Source organism: Triplophysa dalaica, chromosome 24, assembly GCF_015846415.1.
Source record: "Triplophysa dalaica isolate WHDGS20190420 chromosome 24, ASM1584641v1, whole genome shotgun sequence".
Lineage (NCBI taxonomy): Eukaryota > Metazoa > Chordata > Actinopteri > Cypriniformes > Nemacheilidae > Triplophysa > Triplophysa dalaica.
The window spans coordinates 12,086,982-12,099,148 of NC_079565.1; the positions used below are offsets into that span (position 1 = coordinate 12,086,982).

Genomic DNA, 12,167 nt, shown 5'->3' on the forward strand with positions numbered 1-12,167 from the left:
GTCTTTACACAACTGAAACCTTCCATGACCATGGCATTAAAATTATAAATGGTGTATTAGCACATATTGTTAAACCATCGGAAGCGTTCGAGTCGCCTGTTTGTGCCCAACCCACAGTTTGCATAATTGACCAGTTTTGCTAGGTGCAAACCGTAAATTTAAAGGAGCTGTATGTTATAATTTTACCGTTGAAAATCAAAACAATACCTTAATATGTTCGTAGACATGTAGAAAACATGCCAAGTTCATTCATTGTTTTGTCCAAAAAACAATGATATAGCCAGTTATTCCACTCTGACATGTGCGTTCTGGAATATCGATATATCATACTGGAGCAATAATACAATAGGTGCTTAAATTACTTGTTTCAGCAAAAGCTATACCGCTTTTGAGAGAATGAGAGAACAGTGGACAGTGGACAGTGGACAGTGTTGTGGCAGATTCGATCATCAAATGTTGAGAGAAATCACGAAGACCAAGAACCCAAGTTTCAAAGGTTTAAATCTTATAATTTGTTCGAACAAGTCAAAAAGAGACATACAGAGTTCATCTGAAGATCTGACCCCATTTTTTATGCATTGTTTCCAAGTTTTTATCACAGTTTAAACCAGTGGTGCCCAAAAAAAAGGGCCCAAAGTCGGCCCGCTGCGACCTTTATTTTATCCCACGATGCCATATATGGCAAGAGGGGGAAAACGGCAATCATGCAGATTTTAATTTCTGATTTAACATAATATTTTAACATTTTCCATGAAATGTTTTTGAGTGACTTTAATGTACGTTAAAAGTAAAGGATTAATTATTTATGATTAAGCGTATTTGACTCTTATTTACTCTTCATGCCTACGTGACTCGCAGAAACGGCGCGATCTGCGACAAGGAACGTTAACATTTATAATGGAGAGGGGGCGGCAGTGGCACACCGACAAAAGACATTTAAAAAAAAAATGGCAAACGATTTTCTTTTTACTGAGGTTAATTCAAATGTAGTTTGTCTAGTTTGCAAACAGTCAGTCGCTTTGTTGAAAGAGTACAATCTGTCGTCATTATGAAACAAAACATTCTTCTGCTTTCTCAAAGTACAGCGGCGGGGCGCGAAAGCAAAATGCTAACAATTAAGCTGCTTGCTAAACTTTGCCACGTCCTTCGTCAGCTCAAGAAAATGCCACATTGGCCAGCTATCACATTTCTGCATTAATTGCTAAAGGTGGAAGGGCCTTCGCAACTGGAGAGTTTGTCAAAGAACATTTTCTCAAATCAGCTTGTCAAGGAAAACCGTTACCCGACGCGCAGTGGACATGGCAGAGGACATTGGTGAGCAAATCAAGGCAAAGGCAGCAGCCTTTTCAATATATATCTGATCTGATATTGCACATTTTATGTGGAGTCAATAATTATATTTAGTTTGTATTTACTGCATATCCAGTGGTATCAGCTGTATTATTTTATATATTTGTTAAAGCGTACGTAACATGACATCATGGAAATGACGTTTCATGCAGTCTGTTATGTTGCCGTGTTTGAAAGTAAGCTGTCTGCCAAGTTGTAAGTCCGAAGGTGAATAAATATGAAGTTATTTGCGTGTAAAAATGGGAGTCGACTCTCAATCACACAAACGAGTCGTGGACGAATATCTACGTCACTATACAATAAACGTGTTGCTGAGACTGCCGGGAAAACTTATTTCTCCTCCCACAAAACTGTCGCGCGTTCGTGATGCATGTGTATCATGTCTAGAGTCTGTGTTCTACGGTGTGAAACTAAGTCCGTCTTATTTCAGCTACCCAAGCAAGAACGTCTGAGGGAAAAATGGTTACAATTCATTTTTCAAAGAATACCGAAGGAGTATAACCCCAGGGTTGTACTCTGTGCGCGTCATTTCACCGATGATTGCTTTGATAATCTTGGCGCGTTCACTGCAGGATATGTGAAACGACTATCCTTGAGAGTGGGGGAAATACCAACTCTATTTGGACCTTTTAGCTCCACCGAGTCCCGACCTGTAAGTGTGACTTTTGATATTTGTCTGAATTTCAAGAAATATTTTCGTACCTTATGTCTGTGTTTAGCTAATGCATATAACGCTAAGATTAGCATGTAGCGTTATTTCTGGTGTGTTACAGTTTGTTTATCTTGCTATTTACTCTGCTGATTTAATTGTTCAATCCATGAATTCTCAAAGTATTTGTTTCAAGAACTAAGTCGAGTACTATCGGTATTGTAATAACATCTGAAGATACGAACACTGTACACTGTATGCCGTGTCAACTAGTCCATGTATAATACTGTTACAAGAGAATTGTAAATGTCCGTTTTCTTACTGGGATCTGCAGAAGGATGAACTAATTCTCTAAATACTTTAAACGTTTATGAACTTAATAGAATGTTTTATGAAATAATTTTGGATTGGAATTAAATGATTTAAATAATTCTTCTTTTAGAGTACATCTCAGCAGACCATTGGGTCACAACAAATTACAAGTCTAGGCCAATCAGCTGAAGTGGGTTGTCATAGTGACTTGCCACACAATGTGTCGGTGGCAACCCAAACAGATGAATTGGAAAAAACATCAGTCGGCACACAACTTTCCATTGGTACGCTAAAAGAAAAACACCATCGGAGCAAAGGTACAGCGCAAACCCTAAATATGTTGTAGTCATCATACGTCATGTTGAATTTGTGGTACAAAAATACTAACAAATTCACGTGTTTGTGGTTTCAGCCTCACAGGCAGCAGCTTGTTGTGGGAGCGTTGGCACAGTAACTGCATCAATGTCCTATGACATGCAATTTTCATCAACGCCTGTAAAAGCAACTGAATACAGACCACACAAAAGACCTCGACTGATGTTGGAAGAGGAAGAAGAGAAGGAGGTGGAGGAAGAATCTGCCACACAATTTCAGTCAGAACCTCATGACTCGACTTTTAACCCAGTGGAATCTGAACTGTCGTAAGTAATTATTATGTACTATCTCAGTTATGTAGTATGTAAGTTTAAAATCGGTTTATCTTAAATTTTATTTTCTTAGGTCTGAAGCTCAAAGTTCAATATATTCTGGCCCCAAATATATTGTTTTTGAATCCTGTCTCCGTGAGCTGTTTGACACGTGTCCAATTTGCAGAGGGAAATCGGATGTACAGCAAAGGCGGATGGGAACATATGTGGCATTCACTCAGCTTTGCCCCAAGTGTACGTACTATCGGAAATGGCAGAGCCAACCTTTAGTGGGATGTACACCCATCGGAAATCTGCTGTTATCTGCTGCTACGTATTTTACGGGAGGATCGTTTTTCCGTCTTCAAAAAGTATGTATATAACTAATTTAAAATCTAAAAAGTGTTTTTAAGGAGTGTTTTTATGTATGTTTTTATGTGTTCTTAGATTTGCAACGCCATGAAGTTACAAGTGTTCCACTATTATACATTCCGGAGACATTGCAGAAACTTTTTGGAGCCAGCAATTGTGCATAGATGGAGAAGTGAACAGCAAAACAATTTCCAAAAATTACGCCAGGAGGAAAGAATTGCTCTATCTGGAGATATGCGTGCAGACTCACCAGGTAAGGAGCAAGTTAAGTATAATGTAGGTTTATTTTATTATGTCAAATGATTATGCCTATACAGTGTCATTCTTCAATTTGAAACATGAAGCAAGTTGTGTGTTTTAGGCCACTCAGCAAAATATGGAAGCTACTCTGTCATGCACACGGAAAGCAATACTGTTTTGGACCTTCAGCTTGTTCTGGTGTGTATCCTTTTCTAAATTTGAAAACATGACTCATGCACTCAAATATAGATATTATGTTGATTATGTAGAGCAATGAAGTTGGAGGAAGTTCCCATATGGAGAAAGAAGGGCTGAAGAGATGTTTGGATCTAGTAGAGAAAAACAGTTTATCAGTGGACTACATTGTCACTGACCGGCACCCACAGATCCAGAAATATTTGAGAGAACGTAGAATAACTCAATTCTACGATGTGTGGCACTTTGAAAAAGGTAAATCTTGCTCCTTTTAAAGTACAAATATGCTGTTGAAATTATGCAACCCTCCTAACATTGTCACTGCCCATTTGCTTTGTGTAAATCAGGTTTGTCAAAGAAGTTGGTCAAACTGGCCAAAAACAAGGACTGTGGGTTGTTGAAGAAGTGGCTGCACAGCATTCGGAACCATGTTTACTGGTGTGCGACTTCTTCTACGTCAGGACCAGAGAAGGTTGCAAAATGGATGTCACTTCTCAATCACCTACAGAACGTTCACATTCATGACAATTCCATTTTTCCGAGGTGTGCACATCCTGTACGTATTTCCAGGTCCCCCAAGAAATGGTTTCAACCAGGTATTTAAAATTTACATAACTTTTATCTAAATTTATGAAATACAAACAATATGTTACTCATTTATGTAGATTATATGTAACGTTTTTTTATCATTTTATGAAAATGTAGGGTCAGTAGCACTCCGCAAGGTTGAAAAAGTTCTTTTCAACACAAGGGTTATCAAGGACATGGAGAAGCTAAGCCACCATTTCCAAACATCCTCGCTGGAGGCATTCCATAGCTTGATTCTCCGATTCACACCCAAAAATGTGTCTTTTCCTTTCATTGGAATGTTGTGCAGGTAATACAGTTGTTTAAAAAACATAGTCATTATTATGTGTGCCTATATAATTAAATGAATGCTTTGTCCTTTCAGACAGTACCTTGCAGTGCTACATTACAATGAGAATGCAAACCGAACACAAGCCACTACTGCAGCAGGACAGCCAAGGTACAATCTAGAGCTGCCAAAATCCAAAAATGGTGAATTCATAGCACGGCCAATAAAAACAGAACCAACATACCGTAAGTGATAAAACATTTATTATTGATAAGTAATGTTTTGCATAATGTTAACAAACATTTACATCTATACATTTTTTACAGATTATGTACAAGAACTACTGGGTCTTGTCTTTGAGGAGGTTATAATAGACCCCACACCATTTGTTGAGGAATTGAACAACATTCCTGTTCCCCCAGACCTGACTCAAGATTATGACAGACCATCAAAGGATGAAGCAATTGCCCACCATGTATCCAGATTCACTCCAAAGGTGGTCGAAAGCCAACATACTGACCAGTCTGATCTGGAAACTCCTGCTGTATCTGGGCTACAACACAGGATGGAATGACAACACGGACATGCCGACCTAAGCAGCACCAGCTCACAAAGCTTCTATACGCCAGATGGCGGAATTGCCTATAATTCACAGACATAATATTACATATTTGTAAATACGTGTGTACCTAAATGTTTCAGTTTTGATAAAGGTTTTTCAATTATAAAAAAGTGTATTGTTGTATTATTAAATCAATTCAATAATATTTACACATTGCTGTTTCGGTGCCTTATTGGGCCGTAGTCGCTTCTGTAGATGTTGTAGATGTTCTGCAGGGTATATGGGTTAAGGCAGTTGGCCTCAAAGCCTGGATGATGTATCATGCATGTTGGTGAGACTTCAATTTGATCTATGCGTCTTACAACCTTACGGATGACATGATTCAATTACTACACAGAAAACTCCTTGCAGAATATATTTTGTTGTTATGGCAACAAACGATAGAAAATATTTTTCATAACATAAAGTGATTCATAATAATGTGTAAACAACCTGTTGCACTTCCTGACAGCAAATATTTTCATCCTCGCTTTGCAGTTTGACGCATTTGCCGCACGTGCACCTATATAGATACATTTGGGTAAAACTACAATAATTTTTCATAACGTCGACTTTTTAAATGCTCTATGTACCATGACAACGCACAATTAGACGAAATAATATTATTACTAACGTATTTTAAGAAAAATAATTATTATCTTCATTGATAAGCTAAACACAGCATGCATGTTGTCACACTGAGAGTTTTTATGACAAGAGTTGTCACAGGACTAACATCCTGCTCCAGTCGTGGAGGAGTTTGTTGTGCATTAGCGTCTTCTTCCTCGTCAGACTCGGGCTCAAACTGGTACAGTAAAATCGCCGCCATCTCTATCTACACATATAATATACAAACATCCAACCACATGTAAACCGTAATCCTGTAATGATGGTAGGCGTTCCATTTGAGACAAATGATGAACATGTTTGACCAATCACAACAGACTACACCATCTGACCAATCACATGACACAAGGTAGGAAGATAGGGGGCACATTGAGTCGGCCAATTCCTATTTTAAGGGGTATAAGGCAAGGCTGTCCATTGTCTGGTCAACTATACAGTTTAGCAATTGGGCAGCTGCTTTTTAGACTTCGAGAAAGACTGTCAGGTTTTAATGCACCTGGGTTTTTTTTAGACTCAAGAATGTATCTCTCTGCCTATGCTGATGATATTACAGTTTTTGTAAATAATGCTGAAGATATTAACTGTCTATCTGAGGTACTCAATCTTTATCAGAAAGCTCCATCAGCTAAAATGAACTGGGCAAAAGTGAAGCTTTTTGGGCTGGTAAAGGGGAGTTTGAGAGTCTCCCAAAGTTACCTGGAGACCTAAAGTGGGGCAGAGAGGGACTTAAATTATTGGGAATGTTTTTGGGGTCAAATGATTATGGAAAGAAAAATTGGGAGGGGCTAGTGGAGAAAGTGTGCTCTAAATTGTCTAAATGGAAATGGTTGATACCGCAGTTGTCCTTTAGGGGAAGGGTTTTAGTGACCAATAATTTGGTTGCTTCTACTCTGTGGCATAAAATAACTGTGTTACAGCCACCTGTTGGACTTATTGAGGAGATTCAAAGGCAACTTGTGAATTTTTTTTGGTCTGGACAACACTGGATTTGTGCTGCTGCTTTATACCTTCCGGTTCATGAGGGAGGCCAAGGGTTGATCGACATCAGATCCAGAATTATGGCATTCCGGTTGCAAGCCGCTCAGAGACTGCTTTATCACGCAGATGCTTCATGGTTAAAGACAGCTTCTGCTCTTCTCAGGCGGGTCAGAGGTATGGGACTGGACAAACATCTGTTCTTAATGGAGCTCCAGAATGAGGACCGTGTGAATTTGACTGTTTTTTATAAGTCAGTTCTGGAGGCATGGAAGGTGTTTACCATTTCACGTACACCGAACACAATTGCTGGATTATGGCTTTTTGAAGAGACACTTTTTCATAATGACTTTTTACCGTCAAGACTTGTGTCCGGACCCAACTTGCGTGCATGTTTGACTGCTGCGGGATGCACAAAGCTGGGACATATTTTGACCAAGAGCTTAGAGGAATTGAGTGAAAGGACTGGAGTGAGATCTCTGAGGCTGCTGAAACAAGCTACAACGGAAATTTTAAAGTCTTTGCATGCGGACCATAAGATTTTTACAAATGACTCTATAGCAACTGATCAATGGAGAAAGGGGGTTCCTTATGTTTTCCCTTCTCTGAATGTGACTATTGCAGTGGGAGAATGGCAAGATGATGAGAATTGTCTTTTGTCTTTTGAAACCCCTCAGCTTGGAGTTTTTGAGGAAGTGGGAAAAAAGCCCTCAATATCTCCTGTGTGAAGGCATCCAATGCTGGTCGCTTGCATGGAATTGCTTTAAATAAATGGACAGATTTTTTGGAATTCTTTCCTCCCCTAGAGGCTGCTGGCCGTCCTTATATAAACGCCCCATTGACAAAAGAATGGGCGACTTTCAGTGGAGGATCGTTCATGGGGCGATAGCCACAAACAGATACGTGGTGCACATTGATCCTTCTGTAGGGGTGGGTTGTCCCTTCTGTAAAGATGTTGAAATGGTGTTTCATCTATTTGTACAGTGTGCTCGGCTAAGCGATTTGTTTTCTTTTTTATCTCAATTGTTCATTGAAATTGGTGAAGATTTCTCGTATGAAATCTTTATATATGGTCCAAGGTATACAGGAAAAAAGAAAAGTCAGTTGATTTTACATTTTTTTTTGTCTGGTACAGCAAAACTTGCTATATGGAAATCAAGAAAGAATAAGTTGTTAGGACAGGGTTCTCTGGATGTGTTGATGTTTTTTAAAGGCTTGGTGGCGGCCCGGCTTAGAATAGAACATGCTTATTATAAAATGGTAAATTGTGTAGAATCTTTTATGTACATTTGGGGGATAAATGAGGTCCTTTGCACTGTAGATGATGATGATGGATTAATGCTTGCCTTTTAAAATGTTTCTAATTTTAATATGAATAGTATATATTATATTTGTTTTTGTTTTGTGAGTTTGTAATATTATTGTGAACACCTTATTGTTTAAAATAAAAGTGTATACAAATTCAATTCTCTCTCTCTCTCTCTCTCTCTCTCTCATCCTTAATTTCAGGAATATCGGCTCATTTTCCCTGTCTTAGAGAGGCAGGAATGATGAAAGAAAAGGTACCCGAGTACGATGCTGTTCTCAGCAACCTTAACCAGGAGTTTGACCGTCGCTTTGAGGATTTCAGAAACAGTGCCGCGGACTTTGAATTGTTTTCTCAACCCTTCACCATCAGTGTGGACACAGTCAGTGATGATCTTCAGATGGAACTAATTGACCTTCAGTGTGATTCAGAGCTCAAACACAAGTTCAGGTCCCATCTGTTGATAGACTTCTACAAATGTGTCCCAGCAAACAGGAACCTCAAAGATGTGCAAACAGGCACGAGTGATGCTGTCTCTATTTGGCATCAACTTCCTCTGTGAGCAGACTTTTAGTCTGATGAATTTGAAGTATAAACTGAGAAGCTCACTAACTGACTCTCACTTACATAGTGTACTGACTTTGTCAGTAAGTCAGCTGCAGCCCTATTTGGAAAAACTCAATTTACCAGCTTCATTTATCTCATTAGAGGAGACTGGCTGCACTGCTGTCATAGCTTGATAAGCTGTATTAGGAATTGATTTCATGTGCGCTCAATTGCACCGTTTCTCAATTTTAATCTTTCTTTGTATATGTGACTGTTTCTGTGTTTGGAACCTTGGAATATAAACTGCATTCATTATACAAATCACAGAGTAATGTATTTACTTTATCAAATGCTAAAGAAGTCATAAATAAATGGGAAAAAAACTTTAATTTAAATATCATACAGTTTGGTATGTCACAGATTTTTCGGCCCACAGCCCTGTCAAAAAATTTTTTTGGCCCTTCATAGGAAAACGTTTGGGCACCTGTGGTTTAAACCAATCATGTTAGCCTGACATAATCTTCCAATCAGTTTTCATATGATATCACCTTTTCGTTAGCCTGTCCCTCTTGTGCTCATAGTTCCGGCCTACCATATTAAGATTTAATGGTAGCGTGCTCCTCTCAAAAACAAGTGCCTCTTTATCTTGATACTTTTCCGGGGTTTCGGACGATACATGATTGAACCTTGTTTTTTATTAAAAATGAGCTCATTGTTTAGCGATAATTAGCTACTCAGTGTCCTCATGTATGCGATTAATTAAACTTCTCTACAAAAGTGTGTGGGGTGTACGTCTTAGTGTTAAAAGATATTTGGTGTGTGTGCCGATGTTCAAGTGTTCAAACTCTAAACAGTGAGCTCATTTTTAATAGAGCTAATGTTATGAGATACCAGCGTCCTTGACTCTATGCGACAAACCAAACTTCCTTATTAAAAATTATGTGTGGTGTACGTGCAGTTAAGATATGCTATTTGTTGTTCATGCAGGTGTTCAAGAGTTCATACTCATACATGAGGCCCAATATTATTTCATAAGAATATATGAAACCTATAATTAACTAAAAAAGTATAATCTTATATAAGAAATATCAATACTATAATAGAAAAACCACCATAACAGCGATCCCCTCCATGACACCCTTAAGGATTTTCAGTGGGGGTAGGATTTGGACCAGCGGAGAGCGGTGCCTGAGATTCCTAGAGATGACAGTGTTGCTAGCAGTATCTGGTGATTGACAGTGTCAAACACTGCAGATAGGTCAAGCAAAATCAGGAAAGTGGATTTAGAACCCGGCTTGGCTACCTTGACCGATACCATTGCAGAATGTTAGTTCAACCAATTTATCAGATCATAACTGCATAAAAATCATAAAAAAATGAATCCTTCTTTGTTTCCCAGATAGCAAGCATATTTGGGCCACATCTGAAAATCATCTGTCCTGGATATGGCATGGCTGGCCAAATATGGACCATTTTCGTTTTGCCATAACTTTAGAAATGGCGGGATCTCATTTTGGGGTATATGGCCCAGATAACAACAAACACATGAGAACCACATATGTTTAAGATATGTTACACAATGGAAAACATCAACTTGGAAAAACACTTGAAATTTCCCACCAAAATCAAATGCGACCTGCAGTCCACACAGCATTTTTCTCGTTTTTCCTCATAACCTTTCATGTTGAGGTAAGTGATGTTTTGACATTTTATTGAAATATGTAGCATTTTGTGTCAGTAGGCCTACTGCATGTGATTACACATGGATTTTGTAAACTGTTTATTGAAAAAGCTATCAAATTTGCAAGAAAAATCTGATGTTTCCTCATTATACTGGTTTAATGATGAAGTATGCTAGTCAGAAAATCAATCAATCTAAAAAAGTACTCTCCAGACAGATCGAACTAGACTCAAATTGTCTAACACCGTGTCTACACCAGAACATTGATTAATGATGGCACATGGGCGGTCCGCTCCTGTTTTCCAGATTTGGGCCACAGGCATGCCAAAGCTATGCCACATGTCAAACATCAAAACAAATAAAGCAGATCTGACCCAAATATAATCAACAGTTAATTTCAATTCTGGCCTAGATTTATTTCAAAACCAACACCATTCTGTGCTCCAGTTTGACAGAATTTGTATTGAGTTTCATTATTATTATAGTGATGATTGAGTCATTAGTGATGAACATTTGCTGTTGAAAAATCACTGCGGAAAAGTTTGACCGAAACTACCAAAAATTATGTACCCAGAGAAACACAACAACTACAACCTGAAATACAATCCAGCTGACAAACGTTTGTTATAAGAATGTTCCTTGTAGGTTTGTCACATTTTAATATAGTCAAAATGTCAGTTTTTTTAGTGTTAAGATCGTTCCCAGCTGACAAAAGTCACCATCATGGTGATCAGTGTTTCCTTGAGGTGGGCTCTTGACCCTTGACATTTACACTTGAACATAAATGTACTTTTAAAGTACATTTGTAACAGGTATGGAAATGATAATATAATCAATGGTGTTGGTGGTCATTATTACATTTGAATAAATTGCTGTGCCGCTGATCCTGAAAGAACATTATAACATCTGGGAGATTGATTGCATTTTGCAGTCTATAAAGATTTGTGAAAAAAAGTATATTTTAACAAAAGCAGAATTTAGACACACAGACATGAAGAATCAGTGTATGAATCTCAACAATGGTGACAATCAGCAAACGAAAACTTCATGCTGCAGTGCATGCTGGGTAACATCATAGCACAAAACTCCCATAATTCCCAGCATGCTTTGAGGTTGATCTGTTTATCTGAATTAGTTGGTTGTTTCCACATTTACATTTACATTCAGTCATTTAGCAGACGCTTTTACCCAAAGCGACTTACAGGTGGGTAAGCAATGAAAGCAATTGGGACACCATAAGGACAACAAAAAGCATAAGTGCAATCAAAAAAAGAAAACCGGTCTCATATAACCTAACACAGTATACAGAGCTAAGTTGGATTTTTTTTATAAAGAGTAGAGAATAAATAGAAGTCAGCACTGATCAGTCAGGTGTTGACGGAAGAGATGTGTTTTAGACGATTCTTAAAGAGGGCTACAGAATCTGAATATCTTGTAGCAGCGGGCAGATCATTCCACATAGATGAAACCGATGCGGATAAGGTACGTGAGAGAGATGTTTTACTTTTACAAACCTCTAAGTAACGTTCTTATATAAAAAAATGTTAGCTGGGTTGCATTTTAGGTTGAAGTTGTTGTGTTTCTTTTGGTAAATTACATTTTTTCAGTTTTTGTTTTTTTATTGAGCAGTGATGATGTTTGTTAACAGCAGATGTTCATCAAGAATGACTCACTATAATAATAATGAAACTCAATACAAATTCTGTCAAACTGGAGCACAGAAAGGTGTTGGTTTTGAGATAAATCTGGGCAAGAAATGAAATTAACTATTGATAAAATTTGGGTCAGCTCTGCTTTATTTGTTTTGCTGTTTGACATGTGACTTAGCTTT

At 38.1% G+C, this 12,167-nt stretch overlaps 2 protein-coding genes across 3 annotated transcripts; both read left to right on the top strand.

The window, feature by feature from the left end:
* The first annotated feature begins 914 nt into the window (after positions 1 to 914).
* LOC130414241 (general transcription factor II-I repeat domain-containing protein 2-like) lies at positions 915 to 8,710 on the top strand. Its single transcript, XM_056740050.1, has 2 exons — positions 915 to 1,314; positions 8,313 to 8,710. The coding sequence occupies exons 1-2, from the start codon at positions 1,299 to 1,301 to the stop codon at positions 8,669 to 8,671; spliced, it is 375 nt and encodes a 124-aa protein (XP_056596028.1). The 5' UTR covers positions 915 to 1,298; the 3' UTR covers positions 8,672 to 8,710.
* Positions 1,589 to 5,371, top strand: si:ch211-236l14.1 (uncharacterized). 2 transcript variants are annotated; one of them, XM_056740048.1, is made up of 11 exons: positions 1,589 to 2,002; positions 2,442 to 2,628; positions 2,724 to 2,952; positions 3,032 to 3,308; positions 3,385 to 3,562; positions 3,671 to 3,747; positions 3,819 to 3,999; positions 4,092 to 4,340; positions 4,450 to 4,621; positions 4,697 to 4,845; positions 4,927 to 5,371. In XM_056740048.1, the coding sequence occupies exons 1-11, from the start codon at positions 1,721 to 1,723 to the stop codon at positions 5,172 to 5,174; spliced, it is 2,229 nt and encodes a 742-aa protein (XP_056596026.1). In that variant the 5' UTR covers positions 1,589 to 1,720; the 3' UTR covers positions 5,175 to 5,371. The 2 variants fall into 2 exon arrangements, with proteins under 2 accessions (XP_056596026.1, XP_056596027.1); XM_056740049.1 differs by having other exon boundaries at positions 3,125 to 3,308.
* Positions 8,711 to 12,167: the final 3,457 nt, after the last annotated feature.